This window comes from Humulus lupulus, chromosome 2, assembly GCF_963169125.1.
Source record: "Humulus lupulus chromosome 2, drHumLupu1.1, whole genome shotgun sequence".
Classification (NCBI taxonomy): Eukaryota; Viridiplantae; Streptophyta; class Magnoliopsida; order Rosales; family Cannabaceae; genus Humulus; species Humulus lupulus.
Window position 1 is genome coordinate 3,899,845 of NC_084794.1, and position 19,796 is coordinate 3,919,640.

The following is a 19,796-nucleotide window of genomic DNA, read 5'->3' on the forward strand; positions in this document are numbered from 1 at the left end:
ATCTCGAACTGACTGAGTTCGACCGCCCACTTTAGCAAGCGTCCCGAGGCTTCAGGCTTTTGCAAAACCTGCCTTAGAGGCTGATCGGTCATGACGTGTACAGAGTGGGACTGGAAGTATGGCCTGAGTTTTCGCGAGGCCGTGATTAGGCAGAACGCCAGCTTTTCCATCAACGGGTACCTTGACTCAGCTCCGAGGAGTCTCTTGCTGATGTAATAAACCGGTTTCTGAGCCCGGTCCTCTTCTCGCACTAAAACGGCACTAGCTGCGTCCTCAGTCACGGCCATGTAGAGGAAAAGAGGTTCTCCTACCCTGGGCTTTGATAGCACAGGTGGCTCAGCCAGGTGCGTTTTTAGGTCGAGGAATGCGCCCTCGCACTCTACTGTCCATTCGAACTTCTTGTTTCCGCGGAGCAGGTTGTAGAAAGGCAGGCACTTGTCGGTCGATTTGGAAATGAACCGGTTCAGTGCCGCCACCCTTCCTGTGAGTCCTTGGACATCTTTCCGCGACCTGGGGGATGGAAGCTCGAGCAGTGACCTGATCTTGTCGGGATTTGCCTCGATTCCTCGGGTATTGACTATGAAACCCAAGAACTTCCCCGATGCGACACCGAAAGTGCATTTCTGAGGATTCAACCTCATGCCATATTCTCGCAGTATGTTAAAACATTCTTCCAGGTCGGCAACGTGGTTGGTGGCAGTCTTTGACTTGACAAGCATATCATCGACGTACACTTCCATGTTCTTCCCGATCTGATCCGCGAACATTCTATTTACCAGCCTTTGGTAGGTAGCTCCGGCGTTCTTTAGACCGAACGGCATGACCTTATAGCAATAGACATTAGTCGGGGTCATGAAGCTGGTGTGATCCTGGTCTGCTGGATTCATCGCGATCTGATTGTAGCCCGAGTACGCGTCCATGAAGGACATGAGCTCGTGCCCCGCCGTGGCATCCACCAGTTGATCGATCCTCGGCAACGGAAAGCAATCCTTGGGGCAGGCTTTATTCAGGTCGGAAAAATCAATACAGGTCCGCCACTTGCCATTGGGCTTTGGAACTAACACGGGATTGGCAACCCAAATGGGAAATCTGGCTTCGCGGATAAAGCCACATTTTTTGAGCCGGGCCACTTCTTCTTCAAGGGCCTCGGCTCGGGTTGTCCCTAAACGCCTCTGCTTTTGAGACTTTGCAGGGACGCTTTTGTCTAGGTGGAGCGTGTGCATGATTACGCTCGGACTGATCCCTATCATGTCCTCGTGCGACCATGCGAATACGTCTAGGTTCTTTTTCAGAAACGCGGTCAGATCCGCCTTTCTTCTATCGCAGAGGTTCTTTCCGAGCTTCACCGTCCGTGAAGGGTTTTGTTCATCGATGCCTACCTCCTCGAGATCTTCAATAGCTTGGAGCTCGGACCTGTCCTCGCCTACTCGGGGGTCAATGTCCTCGCTTAAGGCGAGCTTTTCGTCTTCGGAAACCCGAGGTTTTTCAATCTCAGGGGCCGCCTTGGGTCCCTGCGATTCCTCTTCATCCTGAATGGCCATCGCCACCTGCCCGGGTTTAGATTTTCCCTTCATGGAAATGCTGTAGCATTCCCTGGCAGCGAGCTGATCGCCCTTGATAGTGCAGACCCCTGTCGAAGTAGGGAACTTCATGGCGAGGTGCCGGACGGATGTGATGGCTTCGAAAGCAACGAGCGTTGGTCGGCCCAAAATTGCATTGTAGGCAGCGGAGCAGTCAATGACTACGAATTCGAGCAGTTTGGACACTGTTCGGGACTCGTCGCCCAGGGTGATCACCAGCTCGATCGTTCCTATCGCTGCTGACCCTTCGCCTGAAAAACCATATAGCATCATCGAGGTTGCCTTTAGCTCGGAGACGGTCAGACCCATTTTTTCTAAGGTTGAACGGAATAGGAGATTCACCGAGCTCCCATTGTCCACTAACACCCTCCTTACTCTCCGGTTGGCGAGCTGGACTGCTACGACCAAGGGATCGTTATGAGGGAATTGGACATGGCCCGCGTCCTCCTCCGTGAAAGTGACTGGTTGTTTCTCTAATCTTTGTTGTTTTGATTGACGCTGTTCCGGGACGAACTCCCCTCCATTGTGGGCCTTCAACTCATTTATGTACCTCTTCTGGGTGCCTCTGCTCGTGCCAGCCATGTGTGGCCCTCCAGAGATGGTGGAAATCTCTCCCTCGACCACGGGGGGAGGGACGTCCTGATCTACTCGAGGTCCAGGTTGACTGGCTGGGATCTCCGGAGCGGGTCGACCTGTGGGGACCCTGTTCCGCGAGTATTGCGCCAACGGACCTGCTCGGATGAGAGTCTCGATTTCATCTTTGAGGTGCCTGCAGTCGTCGGTATTGTGCCTGACGTCGTTATGAAAACGGCAGAATTTGGAAGCGTCTCTCTTTCCCTTAGGGTGCTTTATTGGCTCCGGTCTTTTCCAGGGGACTCGCGTAGCGTTGGCCAGGAAAATATTCTCTCTGGTTTGGGTGAGCTCGGTATACGCTGTGAACACGGGCTTGAATTTATCCACGGACTTATTCTTCTTTTGACCGTGCTGGACGTTTTCACCATTTCCTTTTCTTTTGCCGCCACCGGGCTGGTTGCTCTGCGTGACGTCGGGAGTCGCTACTACGATCTCTGTTCCCGCCCCAGCGGGCTTCTCGAGGACCTGGCTGGTCCCCGCGGCTGAAGCTTCAGCTTCCTCCAAGTTTATCCATTCTTGGGCTCTGTTAAGGAATTCACTAACTGAGCTGACCCCCCTCCTTTGAATATCCTTCCACAGATCTCCGCCTACTAGGATCCCAGTCCTCATAGCCATGAGTTTGGAGCTGTCGTCGGCATCTCTGGCTCGAGCAGCGACATTTGCAAATCTGCTCAAGTAGGCTTTTAGCGTTTCTCCAGGTTGCTGTCTCACGTTAGCTAGGGAGTCGGCCTGGACCCTGGCGGCCTGAGAGGCGCGGAATGCCCTCTTGAAGTCAGCCGAAAAGGTCTTCCAGGAGCTGATTGACTGCCTTTTACTTTGTTTGAACCACTGCCTGGCAGGTCCAGTTAGGGTGGAAGGAAAGATCAAGCAACGAAGCTCTGGCCCGATGTTATGAGCCATCATTAGGGTGTTGAACATCCCTAAGTGGTCAGATGGGTCTCCATCCCCGTTGAACTTTGACAAGTGAGGCATACGAAAGCCAGAAGGGTATGCCGTTGCTGCTATGTTGGGGGCGAAGAGCTCCATCTCATCCCCTGAATCATATTCGTCTTTTTCTTTCTCTGACAGGAGCTTCTTCATCAGCTCCTCCATTTGAGTTAAGCGCTCTAAGGTTTTGTCCTGAGATCCTGGGTTATTCCGGGGCTGTTCAACAGCTCCGGACCCGTTGTACATATTAGGCGGGTTATTGCCCCTCCTATCTGGAGATAGGTCATTTGGGACATTCCCGCCATTACGTACTTCGGATCGGACCCCAACTGAGCGGGCCTGGCTACCATCCCTAACTCGATCCTCTCTGTGAGAGTTGAGGCGATCTCGAAGGTCGCCTCCCTGGGTATTATGGTGACTTTGTGCTGAACTTAGTCGCTGTCGCAGGTCTCCTCCCGAAAGATCACTCCGTGCACTACCGGTCCAGTGACTCCTGCTGGACAGGCTCGATGTGCGTCTTTGGCGGTTCCGACCTGATCCTTCCCCCGGCACCCTGCTGCGCCGGGAAGGCCCGGCCGATGGCGGGTCTCTCCTACTATTTATGTAGGCCGGGATGTCTCGGATGGTTTGAGGAGACGGATATCTGATGGGAGAAGGAGGATGTCTGACCGGAGAGGCGATCCTAGTGCCGTCTGGACGGACTAAATTTGGTGGGGGCCTCTCGGCCCTGCCAGCTTGATGGTTTCGCGCTGGGCGATCTGGATGAGGAACTGGACGCTCTTCGGGGACGGACTGACGTCTCCGGATCTCCTCGGCCCTCCTTTGGGAATTTCCCCTATCTCTTCTGGGTGTCCTCGAGGAAGGCTGAGAGCTAGGGGTTGATGTCCTAACCGAACGGCTGTACTGCTGCAGTTCGGTCTGAGGCATTTCCCTGAAGTTCGCCTCTTGATGGCGTGATGAAGGGGTGGAGTTGGCTGCAGGGAGTCTACCCGAACGGCTATGCCTGGATCGATTACTCCGGCGAGACTTAGGAGCCTCGCCTTGCCTCTTTCCAACGTTACCGTTGGTTGTGAGAGGGGGTAGTCGACTCAGAATATCCTGGATTTGCTGTCCAGCTGCTGCTAGCTGGCTCCTCAGTTGAGCATTCTCCATCTCCACCGCAGTATAATAACCTGGATTCGGATTAGGTGGCCGGGGCGTCGAACTACCAGTGTCGTCTTGGCCGGCCGGCTGCTTTCCTGGCCTTTGCTGGACTTCAGGAACTTGCTCCTCGGGGAGGGCAGCATGGCGGGCCTCCTGCCCATCATGCTGTTCTGTCTCGTTGCCATGTTTGGATCGAGTGGTCACCATAGTTGTATGTTTGTGGTAGTACTAATTGGATTCTCTCTCAATGAAAGCACCAAACTGTTGACGCGGTTCTTCGGCAACAGGTAATTAAGAGAAGAAGAGAAAGAGATTAGTACTTAAAAGTAGAACCGCCGCAGATATGAAATCTTTGTGAGAAGAACTAGGTGACCCTAAACACGTTTTTTAAGTGGTTCGAAGGTTAAAATCCTTCTACTCCACTAGTCAATATTATTGATCTTTTCTGGGTAATTGGTTTACAAAATATATAGTTCTTACAAGACTATTTTTTCCAACCCCTATCAATTCCCAGGGTCTCCATATTTATAGGAGAAGGCACCTGGAAATTGGTAGGGAGGTCATCCCGTGACCTTACCATTTGTCATATCAAGTCTGTGATATTCATGATTACTTCCTAAACCTGACACACAAGTGTGGTCTAATCAGTATGGAAGGAGATAATGGGCCGCACGGCCCAACCCATCCGTGGGTGTCTGAATACGCACGTTCCTGCGGCGTGTCCGAGAAGTCAGGGGGATATCGGACACGTGATGGCAGGATTATGCACGTTTATCTTGCGTGTTGACTTCCCATAGGGTCAGAGCTTCCTGAGAAGCTCGCTACCGGAGCAATCCATAACCCGAGCTGATCCTTCAGTGGTCGTCGGATGTTGTTCCCAGCTCCTGGAACAGCATGATGAGCAGGAAACTCCATCCCCTCGAGCTAGAAAGGGCCCGTCCTGAAGATAAAGCCTCTGGCCTGTGGGAGCCTCGGGCTAAATCATGTTTAGTCCGAGGATCGTCCTGCTAAACAGCTCGTGGGAAATCCAGGGCGTACATAGATGATTAAAGTTACCCTATAGCTAACACATTCACTTAGTAAGCTTCTATGACCATTCATTCCTTGTCTCATTGATCTCCTCAATGATATATGTCATCCTCCTATAAAACTACACAAATTCAATTTCAAAAGTTAGAACTTAAAGTTAATTTCGGTATAAGTATTAATTAGATATACATTAAGTAATTGAATAATCTAATACTAAAACTAATAGATAGTATAAATAAATTGTCGTTTCTAACTAAATTTCGACAGAATTTTCTCTATATATTGAACTAAATCTCTTAGATGAAGAAAATTCCCAAAACAAATAAAACCATACATAATATATAGAGTGCTCAATTAACTTAGAATAGCCTGTTATAGTTTAAATAGAGTATATTTTCTAATCAACTAAATTTCTTATTTTGTTTACCAAATTGAGTTACTAACTTTCTAAATTGTATTAACATCAAACTATACATCATCATACTTTAATAAACTAACTAATTAACTAGAATCAATGTCTCATGTAATGCACATAATTAATTAGTTTAAAATATTAAATATATAAAGACATCATAAAATTTTAAATAATAAAAATATTTGTTAATAGGGCATTTTAATAGAGTATTAATAATATATATATATAAAAAGATGAACGAGAGATTAGTGCCACAAGAATCGCTGCGATCTCTTATTACATGGGACAACTGATGTTAGATGTTCATTTTTAGCACGAGACAAGAACTGATGTCTCGTGTTCGATGTCTAAGTGCAATTTTTCAGTACCGACTTCTAACTACCTATCCTAACAAAAGAGACACCCCTATGCTAATCTGTTTATGTCACAAATCATAAACCAAGCAAGTTTCACCAAGAAAGCTTGGTTCATCATGCCCTTAAATCTCTTAAGCCCATTTCCATCACAATTGATTAGGGTGTCACACAACTCTTCTCACAACTTAAGGGCAAGAAAATGATCTTCTTATACTTTATTCATCTCTATACACACAAATATTGGAAATCTAAAGCCTGTCACAGTATAGGAAGGCATGACTTGTACCACAACCTTTATCATTGTACTTCACCCAACTCTAGATAGAAGCTTGCATTTTTCTGACAAAAATTAGTCAAAAGAGAGGTTTGGAGTTTGAATCTTTATATGGAATAAAGATGGTTTTTTTTTTTTTTTTGAAGAGAAAATAAAGATTCAATTTTGTAAAGCATACTTGTTATTGTATGGGAATTATAATTTGTGTTTGGGTTGCCTTTTGTAGCTATAATTGAATTTTGGCTGAGCCTACTTTGTTAGGCTTTGGACTTAGTTCTTTAATGCCCATTTTTTTTCTTCTATACTACAATGATTATAGTAAACGATCATTTAGTTGCATCAAGGTTAAATTTCAAATATATCGGTTATAGGTCATTTCATACATCATAATTGTTAGGTAAAGGTAGGCTAAGCTAAGTCTATCAATGACTATTTTTTGTAAATAAATGCTAAGGAGAACTAGTGGTGTCCAATACCATATGAAGTTAGCATATTGTTATTGGTATAATTTAATATCGAGACTTACACAATTTAGTTCAATAATAAATATGGAGCATCGCTAACCAATTGTGAAGAGTCGCCTCATGTGGTGTTGGACACCTTAAAGTATTTATTAGCAACACTCTTTCTTTTATGTTTTTGGACTTATTTTGTGGTTAAGCTTTGTTTGTCATGGAAAAAATTATGGGAAGAATATTAAATCAATGAATTTAATGTTATGAATTGTTGGAGAATTAGCTCACAAAAACAGATGGCCATGTCAGCAATTTATTCTTTTTAGTCATTCAATTGGTTAGTTAGCTATTCTCTCAGCTCAACTAACTCAATGTCTATAAATAGTCATCAACACACCATCTCGGGAGATATCTCAGCACTAAGAATTGTCTCTCTCTGTTTTAGAATTTTTCTCTCTTCTTCTCAAAGTGTAATTTTTCTGTGAGTGAAAGGAGGGTTGTACAGGTCCCTTGTGTTTCAGATCAAGGGTACCTCAGGTGAGGATTTTGTAATTGGTGTAATGTACCATTGATGAGAGTTGTGAGTTCAAGAACTTTGATTGTAATGTGCTGATGATCAATAAAGAATTCATTCTTGCTGCCATTTGGATTTCGAGCTAAGTTCTATTTTTGTTTATTTTTCTGGTTTAAGTTTTAATTCTAATTCATGTTTGAATGTCTGGTTCTTATGAGCTGTTATTGATCATAACAGCAAATTAAATGTGAATCAAATTCACATCATGAATTAGCAAGATAATGAAATTTGTAGTAAGGTAATCAAGTTTTCAAGAATTTCCAAATAAGGTAATTAAGGTATTAATGATGAAGCTCTCCCATTGTGAGACATCTATAATAGAGTAATTAGGTATTAAGTTATAGAAGGCTAGTCAATTCCAAAGATTGCTATTTGTAATATGTTTATATTATTTTTTTAAATCGTGTTAAGCTATTATATATACTTAAAAAAAAATGCTATATAGAAGAAAATGTATGTTTTCTCTTCTTAGAACTCTTACTTGTAACCTCTATGAAATTATATTATTTATATAACATAAACAAAAAATTGTTAGAGCATCCCCAAAAATATACTTTATTACTAGCTAGTGATGTTTGTGTAGGGCTCACTCTAGACCACCTTTGTAATTTAGTTAAACATAATTTATTTTAATATATTCTACATTAAATATTTAATGAATTTTATCGTTTTACTTCATGTGGCTGTTAATAAAATAATATTGAGCTAGACATTAGTCTATTTGAAGTAATAATAAAAAGAAAACAAGTAATTTTTTAGCTATTTTTTCAACCATTCTATACACAATTTCAAGATCACTGTCTTAATTGTTGTGTCACTAATGCTCAATGGTGGAGATAGGGGAATAGGAGTGGACATGACTCCTATTTTTTTTCTCTATATTTTCGTAAAAACATTATTTATTAATAAATATGTGTATAAATTTATAGTAGTGCCTTTAAAATTGAAAAAAAAAAAACTATTATGCATTTATATAATTTTAGGGGAATTCACTAATAGAGGCTTCACTTTAAGCCCTACTGGTAGGGCTCTTAGTGTTTACAACTTGTGAACAATTTTCGGTGCGATTTTTTTTTATGACCGTGTATATTGTAGCTATTTAGAGTATCCTGCAAATTTTCATAAAATTCCGAATATTTTACAGTACCGAAAACTAGGTTCAAACATGTTGTTTTCCACGCGCAAAAAAAAAATTAGTCATGCGTGCAATAACATGTTTGAACCTAGTTTTCGGTACTGTAAACTATTCCGAATTTTCTGAAAATTTGCAGGATGCTCTAAATAGCTACAATATACACGGTCATAAAAAAGTCGCGCCGAAAACTGTTTACGGGTCGAGAAACACTGAAAGTCCTACCGGTAGGGCTTAAAGTGAAACCCCTATAGAAGAATTGTCCTATAATTTTATACATACAATAATGATATGTGCACCAAAACATTAAATCAATTGATGTGACACTGGTTTTTAAAAAATAGATCCCTCTGAAATGAATGTGATTAGTTAAAATAAATTGTCACGTAAGTTGGTGTAATATTTTGGTGCACATATCATTACTCTTATACATATTATATATACATTAGTATAATCTTTTTTTATCCTCCCTACATATTAATTTTAGCTCTATCCTACACAGGACAGAAAATTGGCAGAGAGTGCTCCTCCCGTCTCCGTCCCCATTTATAATTTTAATCCCCATTCCCGCCTAGTCCCTGCTTATTCCCCATTGGGGGCGGGGTAGGGAATCCCCGCCCATTTATTTAAAAAATAAAATTTAAAATAAAAATCGTAATTTATATGTAAATTAAAATATTACACAATATTTATGATTTAAAGTACTAAACATTCCAAATATTAAAATAATTATTACTATACTACAATAACACATACATAAATATATAAATACATATAAAATATTATAAAAATATATAAAAATTAAACATGACCCTATCGAAGCGGGGAGTGCTATCACCGCCATTTCCTCATTTAACATTTGGGGATTGAAAATTATCTCCGTCCTCGCCCCGTTCCCCATTTAGATGGGAATTCCCCACCCTATTAGGGGCAGGTCTCCACGGGACCCCGTCCCCATGGAGAAAATATGCATCCCTATCCGTCAGTGCTAATACTAGAATTATGACCTTATAAATCCTTTTATTTTAGTGTTGCTAACAAGCATAATTGCATGAGAATGAAGAAGAATTATGGTGGCAAAAGAATGAGTATGAAATGACTATAGCTTATAGAGTAATTGGCGGCAAAATCCCCTTAAATTTGCCTTTTTATACACTTAACCTCCTGTTTTTTTTTGTGTGACAATAGTCCCTAGAGTACCAATCTGTTGGTAAATCTAAGGTGTCATCCATTCCAGTCCATTAACTACCACTGTGGACAGTCCACGTGTACACAATGGTACATGTGGCACATTTCTATTGGTCCATGTTATTTATTTAAATATTATAAAAATTAAAATTACAAAACTATTATAATTTTTTTTTAAATTTTAAAAATTAATAAAAAAAAAAATTCTTTTTTTCTTCTTCTTATTCCCGTCCAACTCCTTATCTCCGGCTACGGTGAACGCAGCTCCGGCCCACTCAAATCACGCTCCCCTCCGACCTCGAGAAACACAGACACGAACCCCTCCGGTCCCGAGGTCAAGAGAGAAAGAGGTAGGGAGATCGAGAGAGAGAGAGAGAGAGATATCTGGGCAGAGTGAGAGGGGGAGATCGATCAAGATCAAGAAAGAAGAAAAGAAAAAGAAGAAAAAGAAAGAAAACAAAATTTTAATTTTTTAATTTTAAATTAATTTTAATTTTTTAATTAATTTTTAAATTCTTTTTTTATAATTTTTATAATATTTAAATAAATAAATAACGTGGACCATTATAAACGGGCCACATGTACCCTTATGCACACATGAACTGTCCACAATGACAGTTAGTAGCTTAGATTTGCCTTGAGACTAACAATTTAGGGATTATTGCTACAAAAAAAAAAAAAGAGTTAAGTGTATAAAAAAGCAAACTTAAAGGAGTTTTGTTGCTAATTATTCTAATTTATATAATAACTCAAATTAAAGCTCTTAAATTATTTGTATTAAATGTTCCTCATTAAAACAAAGCTCTAATTATATATACATACCCAACATTGCTATGATTTCCCTTTCCAATATTTTTTTTTTTTGCTATTGTTAAAAATTTAAAGCTTCCCACAAGCTTTGGATATTAAAAACCTTATTAATATTTAGAATTGGAGATTGGACCACATTAATTTCACATTATTTAAACTCTCAATATTTTATCTAGGCCTTCTTAATGCATTACTGAATTTTATTATTTATTTTAAAATAAAATGAATTTGTTTAAAATAATAAAAAATACATTTTACAAAATAATTAAATAAAAATAAAAAAGATTGACTAAGGGCACAATTCTGAAAAAGAAAAGTGATATTTTAGTATTTTTAGGAAAAGAGTATTAAAAGTGACATTAAAACAAACCGAAAGAGAGTAAAAATTGTGTACTCCAGTCCAAATCTTCTTTTAATTATTTATTTATATTTTTATAGCCATAGCCATACTATCCTATCCAAAATTACTTTTTGTAAATCTTTTTTTTTTTTAAATAATCATCTTATTAAAGTTCAATTTAATTATGCCAAATGATCTATTTGTTTTTTCTTTTTCTTTTATGTTACTTATAATACTACTTGGCATATAGATTTTATCATGAAGTAAACTTTTAACTGATGGCTTTCAAATAGACATTATTTTAAGACTTTCTGATTAATTATTAATTAGGTAGAAGGATTATTATTATTATTATTATTCTACATGTTAGGTGGGGAGATTTTATGTGAATATTTTAATGCTACTTTATTTATATTTTTATCGTTACATTAAATTAAGGTTCGATAATTTATTTTTAAAATTGACTTTCAAATAGCCAAGTCGTTGTTAACTTAGTATTTCTGTTCTAAAAATAATAACATGTATTTATAAAAGCAATTTGGTAAATATATTAATGGACGGGTCCCCACAATATTTCAAAATTTTCATAAGATTAAATTATATATAATCATCATGTTAATAATATAATTAATTAAAAGAGGCAATAAGTGCTAGGGATAATGAAATATAAAAAGGAGAATTTCGCGATAAAAGAAGTTGCTATGCACGACAAAGAGCAATGATATGCACAACCAAAATATGTACCTAAACATTACATACAGTAACGTGACCGTTTTTTCTAACTAATCACATTTATTTAAATTGTGACTCACTGTTTTAAAAAATAGTGTTATATCACTGTGTGTAATCCTTTAGAACATATTTTGGGTACATATATCATTACTCGAATGAGGAAAGAGTGCGCTAGTGTACACAAAATAGGCAGAAAAATAAAAAAAAGAAGTGTGATATACTATTTATTATTATTACTAAAGGTTTAAGCTTCTTCGGGACTTAAAAGTGATGATGCAACAAAGGCTATTCAGTGTTTAGATAGGGAAGATGGAATTCTTAGGAATCAGCTGAACAGGCTCATACTAACAGCTTGAAAGGAAAGGAATGGAAACGTTTGAGAAAAGAGTAATGATATATACGTGCATCAAAATATGTATCAAATTATTATAACAACTGACGTAGTAATTTCTGTTTAACCAATCATATATATTTCAGATGGGACCCACTATTTTAAAAAACAATATCATGGTGTAATATTTTTGTGCATAGATCATTATTCCTCGTAAATAAGCTATCTCTAAAAATGAATTAGCTCGTCGAAACTATGTAGAGCATTAATATATAGTTAATATAAAAATATTGATATATCATGAAATGAAAAAGGTTTGAAAATAATCACATATTATTGAAAAAAAAACATATATAATATATACGAACTCTTTTAAATGTTTACATCTTCTTGATAGTTATATTAAAAATATATATTAAATTATCATGACTTATTTAATATTTTTGAATACTAAACTAATCATAATCAATAAATACATATCTAAAAATTAAAAATTTATATAATGATTTATAAAAAAAATTACTGTAATTATTGAATATTAATTTATTTACATGATACTATTTATTTATTTTAATTAACTATAAATCTAAGGAGTGGTTTAGAATTATTGGCACTACACTTAAGCACTCATATACTCATCTTTCTAGATATGGTCCCAAAATGTTATGATGTGTTATATTAAAAATAATAATGTAATTATTGAAAAAATGTAACTTTTTCTTTTTAATTGTTCGTGTTGAATACCACTAGAAACACTAATATCTCTTTATGTAGGAGAAATTTGAAGAGAAATGCTTCCAAACCCCCATACTTAAAAAATATGTAAGGTTTATTAATTATTGAAAAAATATGCTCTAAAATTCAATTTATTTTTTAAGAACAATTCGTGTTACAATCAAATACACAACAATTCGGAACAAAATATATCATGTTGAATCTTATTTTACAATAGAATCCTTAAATCAAACACTGCCCATTAGTATAGAGATTTTAGGCGACTACATATTTGATATTTGCACTTTTATCCTGACAATTTATCATTTTAGCACATCTACGGAGGAAAATTAGTGTATGCAACTTCCAAAGAGTGGGAACCACAACAAATTTAAAAAATATTTTCAATTAATACAAATTTAAAAAATATATATTTTGATAACAAAAATATACATCGAAGTACCAAGCTAAGAGGGTCACTACTTCACTAAGGGGGTGTTTGGTATGGGGGTTTGGTTTGGTGGGAATGAGAATGTCAAATCTAACTCATATTTGGTAAATTTATTTTTAATGACCTGGGGGTTTGTGTTTCCAAGTGGGTCCCATTTTTTAGCTTGATTTGAGGATAATCTCAACCCCTTTAAACACTTGAGTTTCACATTCTCTTAATCTAAACCTCCTCTAACTCTACTCCCACAAACTCAAACCTCATACCAAACACCCCCTAAAGTGTGGTGCTCTAAAATTAAATTTGAACTAAAATATCCATCCAATACTTCTTCTCTTCTCTTTAGCTACCCACGGTGGAAGAAGACACCACCTTAACACTGTCACAACCATTAACGCTGCCACCTCCCCTCATCGAAGTACCAATCCACTATATCATTACTTTTTTATAAAAATTGTTTTTAGTAGTTGTCAAAATTCAATTTAAACCCACAAAAATCTTCACTTCACTTTACTCTTTTTTTTAACACATTTGTACATTTTTTTTTTCGTGTTTTTTTTTTCTTCCAAAACTTGCAGAATTTCGAACAAAATTGATGCAAATGGATGGCTATATCAAACCTTAATTTTGGGTATTAAAATCAATGATTCTATGAGAAATTTAATTTGAGTTAAAATCGATGTGAATTGATGGAAAATAGATTGTTTTTGATAAAATTTTATGGTAATGTGTTACTTTCCACTAATTATTCATTTGATGTGATTTTTTTTAATTTTGATATTTTTTCAATATTTATATGTTTCCAATGTATATAACTTCAAATTAATAGTGTATAAAATCTCAAATTTTGATTATTTCGATCTCAATCTTCATTATGATCTCGATCAGACACATCTTCTACGCTCCAAATTATGATTAGACAACCTCTTTATGTAGTTGTCTCTACTCTCACAGTATGCCACGTGTCCCTTTAGATGTGATAATAAATATACCATATGTCTTGTCATTGAAAAATATTATTGAAGTTCTTTTAATTCTATCCCTGAAATGTCTAATAATAATTTTGGTGAGTAAAAGCCTACCACCTTTAGCTGGGGTGGTGGGGGCTTTGAGTCTTAAGCCAACGGTTGGGGATCTAATCCTCCAAACACTTATTTGTATAAATATATATATTTAGGGGAATTATCTTATAGGGGCTTTTATAGGGGCTTCACTTTAACTCTATCGGTAGGACTCTCAGTGTTCTCGACTTGTGAACAGTTTTACAGCTGTTCTCGTCCTCATCCCTTATTGTGAAAGATGTTTCCACACTCTTTTACATCGGTTATACCAAGGATGTCTTGTCAACTTTGGAGATCAAAGATAAAAAAAATTACAAAAAGGTTGTGCAGTCGTCAAGTATTTCTTCTTGTTCTTGAGAATTATCATGTACTGTGTAGTAACATATAAATTTGAGTGTTAGTACATGTGATGAATTCAAAAATAGATATTTGCGGCATAAATACTCAATGTTTTACACTTATTACAGTTAAATATCTAATTTTTTATTTCTACGGCAAAAATACCCAATGTTCAATATTTGTTAAAGATAAATACCTAATCATTTTTTTTTGCGGCAAAAATACCTAAAGTTTTTAAAACATTACATTTTTCAATACCTTATCTATTGAAGTTGTTAAAGGTTGACTCACTAGATATGTATATTTTTGTTATCAAAATATATATTTTTTAAATTTGTATTAATTGAAAATATTTTTTCAATTCATTTTTCTAATTTAAAATATTTTTTTAAAAAAATAAATATAAAATTGATCGATTACAGAGTGACAAATATTTGCTTACTCAATATGCTTAACTGTTCCAACACAGGAGGTACTGACAAAAGTAATATTTTAGTAATTTTAGGTATTTTTGTCGCAAAGAAAAAAAATTAAGTATTTATCTTTAACATATATTAAACATTAAATATTTTTATCATAAAAATAAAAAATTAAATATTTAACCGTAACAAAGATAAAACATTAGATATTTACATTAAATATTTATGCTGCAGATACCATTCAATTGGTGAGTAAATGTATGAGCCAAAATCCAACAACTACCTTTTAATTTGATATATATCTGTCACTGAAAAGCATTTAATATTAGTCCAACTGTAAAAAATGACTCAAATTGAAAATAATTTTATTTTCACATGACTAGTTCTCCATTTCTGGTCAATTCATAAGCTTTTAAACGTGCCATAATTAGTGTATTTATAATATAACTTGATTTTTTTAAAATAATAGTAATTTATCACACTCAATCTTCTAACTAACTTAATATACAACAACTATACGTTTGGGATTTTATTGATAATTTTAATGCTGAATCTTTTTAAAAAATAAAAATTATTGATGTTTATAAAAATAATTTAAAAATAACAAAATGTAAGGGTCATCAAATAAAAATTTAAAGATGTGTACTATCCCTATTTTTTTTTTTTATCATAATTGATAATTGTATGTCAAAAATATCAAGTTTTAGATTAAATATAGTAAGATTATATGTATTGTTCTTTCTTAATTTAAAAGTTCATAATTGACTAATAGAAAAATATTAGTAAAAGTAAAATTTTAAATAATTATTTTGTAAAAAAATTGGCTATTTGGAACATTATTTTGGCTATAATATTAGTTTTCTTGAAATATTTTATTTTACTATGTCTAATTTGTTTCCTTTTCTAATCGCCGAAGTAGGCTATTTAGGACGATGAACGATGATTATAGATGAGAATGAGAATTTTTTAATAATATATATGTCTAAACTAAACTACTTAACTAATTAGAGTGTTTCCACTTCATGAATATTTCATATTGTTAATTTTATCATCTAAATTATTTTAATCATATGCTTTTATTACATTAATAAATAGCTTGTTGTCATTTATTAATGTTTGTATACATTTACAATCTACATATATCTAACTAACACCTATTTTGGCCTTATCACATTTTATGTTGAGAATTGCTTAGGGGCATCATTGGTGTCTAACACCACAAGTATGTGATAAACTATTATTGATGCAATCTAATATCAGATCTCACTTATTTAAATTTAATAAGTATTATAAGATATCGCTAACCAATCATAGGACGTCACCTCATGTGGTATTGGATACTTTAAGGTGATAACAGACAACAATAGTCTTTTATCTTTCTCTCATTTCCTCTTACGTACGTAAACATTAATTCATAAAATAAAAATGCCTACCTAACTATGTACTTGCATTCAAACACTAATTAATATATATCATTAACTCTCACAATTATAAAGTAAATTTTCATCAAATTGTGTTAAGCTAAATGTTCTATATGATTAAATATACTAGTTACTTGAAATTAAATAATCATTTTTTATTTGACGTACTCTAATTAATTCAATGAAAAATATTTAAATATAATTAATTATAAAGACGTAACAATTAAAAAATATTTATATTTTTACTTAAAGTTAACAATTTTAAAAGACTCGAAAATAACAGGTTAAACTGTTTGTTGGTTATATAAAGAGATATAAGAAAAGTTGTATATATATTCACATCACAAAAACTGAGATCAACACTTTACTTTCTCTCTGCCAAAATGTAAGTCTCTCAGTTCTCTTTCTATATATATATATATATATATATATTTGTATATGTTTAATTTTTCATGTAGAGAAATATTATCATTGCTTATATATATGTGTATATATATATATTATTGTTGTTATATAATGTTTTTGTTTGTAATTAAGTTGCAGATATGGATGAAGATAGTATTGATCACAACAAGTCAGTGATTATAGATATTCCAACAGATTTGGAGTCAAACCAATGGTCAAAGTGTTGGATTCATAGAATTCCCAGAAAGTTGAGGAAAGTCAAAGAATCTGCTTACACTCCTCAGCTGATTTCAATAGGTCCATTCCACCATGGCCGAGAAGAGCTCAAAGCTATGGAGGTTCTCAAAGAAAAGTACCACCAAAAGCTTCTTCAGCGTCTTCCCAAAGATGGGTCAGTCTCAAACCAGATGGAGGAGTTCATTAGAGATTCCTATAAAGAAATTCACGGTAGATATGCAGGGTTGAGCAACAACGGATTTGATGATGAAGACCAAGCGTTCGAGAAAATTATTATGAGAGATGCTTGTTTCATTGTCGAGCTTTTTCAGAGGAACGATTCCAAGAAAGAGTCTGACGATGATTATATCTTATCCACACCATGGTTGAAGAAAGCTATTAAGCTTGATTTGATCATGTTAGAGAATCAAATACCCTTTTTCGTTCTCAGACAGCTGTACACCATTACTGCTCCACACCTCCCTTCTGTCAATGTTCCAATCACTCAAGCTAGTAACCACATGAACCCGTTTCTGAAACTCACTTGTTCTTTCTTCAAAGATCACATAGTGAAAGAATCTGACTGGGAAAAGTTTGCTGAGATCAAAGAGATCAAGCACTTCACCAACTTGCTCAGAGAGTTTTGGCTTCCAAGGGAGTTCATAAAGCGTAGAAATCCACAACAGAAGGACATAGCAGACAGAAAATACCTCTACTCTGCCACAAAGCTCGACAAGGCCGGAGTCACATTCAAGCGAGCGAGCAAAGGAACAAGCTTAGCAGATGTGAAGATTTCGAAGAAGCCGGTGTTGAAGTTCATACCAGCTAGTAAAGGTATGAAGCTGAAACTACCTGAGTTGAAGCTTGAAAACGACACAGAATGTTTGCTGAGAAATGTTATGGCTTTGGAGCAGTGTCTTTATCCGAAAGAGGATTACATCTGTGGATATGTTGCCTTGATGGATCAGCTCATCAACACCAGTGAAGATGTTGATTTTTTGGTCGAGAGGAAGATCATTACTAACATGCTTGGCAGTAACAAGGAGGCTGCTAGGTTGTTCAATGGTCTGTGTAATCAGATTCCGAGGGAGAAGACTTTCTATGCTCGTTTTTATAATGATCTGAACAAGTTTTATGAGAATCGTTGGAATGTTACAAGATCAACACTTAAGAAGGTTTACTTTAAGGATCTTTGGACTGGGAGTTCTACTGTTGTTGGACTGTTTGTTCTTGTTTTTACTGTTACTGCAACCATTAGAAATGTCTACCTTAGACACCTATGAGATATATATACATATATTTTCTAATAAAGACATGTTTGTATGGAATAAAAACTATATATGACCTATAAGTGTTTGGTGGTGTAATATCTCTTCTTGGTGAATTTGGTAAAAGCTTTTAATTTCTCAAATATTTGTAATATTGTCACTGTTGTAATTTAATTTAGTAGCAGGTGTCACATATTTTTTTACACCAATAAAGATAGGTCTTGAGCACCTTAGTGTGCAATTTAGCATTAATTTCTCTTAAATGTAGGTGTACATCTTTTCGATGACATGTCTTAAATGTTAGATTATATCAGTAAATATACAATAAATTTTTATAAATAATATATAAATATGCTATACATTATATATTAATTATATATATAGAGATATTGACGGCAAAAATACTCAATTTTTTTAAAAATTTGTGATTTAGTATCCAATTTTTATTTTTGGTAGGAAAATATACCGTCTAGTTTCGTTAGTCTCCGTTGGTACACATTTGTTAGGCCCGTTAAGTAGTAACACGTGTCATAATATTATTTGTCCAGCTCATAATTTAAAAAAAAATGAAATTAAAAATAAAAAGTATATTTCAAAATTTGTTTCAAATTAAAATAACTCTTTAGAGAATGATATCTCGCTATATATGCTGTAAGTTTAATTTTAGATTTAATGATCTTTAAATTTCATTTTATACCTTCAATAATTAATAATTATTCGATGAATCTAATCAAATGACTGTAGAATGAACAAGATCCCTCCCTAAAGGGACAAAAATGGAACCCATATATATAATTATGTAATAATTTTATGTACACAAATACATAAGATTATTACATCAAAGGATATACATGCATAGACTATTGAGAGAGTGTCGTTTGAATGGATTTTGTCTCTAAAACGACAACATTCATGTTTTTGCATGGAGACGATTCATATGCATATTAACATATACGACAAGAGAAGATACTAGTGTGTGATATTATTGTCTAAATATGTATGCTTTTGTAATTTTATTGGTATTTTTTTTCCTAAGTATTATTATTATTATTATTATTTATAATAAAGTACGTACAACTAATCATAAATAATGATCTGTTTCCTGAAATCTCATTGGAAACGAAATTCTATTTGAATTTTTTCAACTTTAACGGCAAATAGAGAATATATCATTTAATATTTTTATTTTTAAGGTAAAAAATAAATTTAATTATCTATTTGAAAAATGAATAATAATTAATTGTTTTATACTACACTTACTAAAATTAATAATTTTTCCAATTTTTTTATATGATTATTTTTTCCTTAAAAAAAGAGTATTTTTCTCCTGTTCAATATATTTATAAAGTGTATGAGCAAGAATAAAATAATCATATTATATATATTTTGATAAAGTCAAGGAATAAAATAATTAACTTTAATACGTATAGTTTAAATTTTGTAGGAAAATACGTTGTGATTCTAGTTTGCTATACCTACATGCATTTATAATCAAGAGATCTAATAAATGCATTGCTTTTTCTTAAAAGAAAAAACCAATAATATATGTATATATATATATATATATCAATTCAACATATTTCATT

At 35.0% G+C, this 19,796-nt stretch overlaps 1 protein-coding gene across 2 annotated transcripts; it reads left to right on the forward strand.

Moving 5' to 3' along the window:
- Positions 1-16,599: 16,599 nt before the first annotated feature.
- On the forward strand, positions 16,600-18,462 carry LOC133816928 (UPF0481 protein At3g47200-like). 2 transcript variants are annotated; one of them, XM_062249274.1, is made up of 2 exons: positions 16,600-16,706; positions 16,865-18,462. In XM_062249274.1, the coding sequence occupies exon 2, from the start codon at positions 16,867-16,869 to the stop codon at positions 18,223-18,225; it is 1,359 nt and encodes a 452-aa protein (XP_062105258.1). In that variant the 5' UTR covers positions 16,600-16,706; positions 16,865-16,866; the 3' UTR covers positions 18,226-18,462. The 2 variants fall into 2 exon arrangements, with proteins under 2 accessions (XP_062105258.1, XP_062105257.1); XM_062249273.1 differs by having other exon boundaries at positions 16,602-16,706; positions 16,859-18,462.
- Positions 18,463-19,796: the final 1,334 nt, after the last annotated feature.

Bases quoted from the DNA above. Each gene is read 5' to 3' on its own strand.
- LOC133816928 (XM_062249274.1), top strand. From the start codon at position 16,867: ATGGATGAAGATAGTATTGATCACAACAAGTCAGTGATTATAGATATT.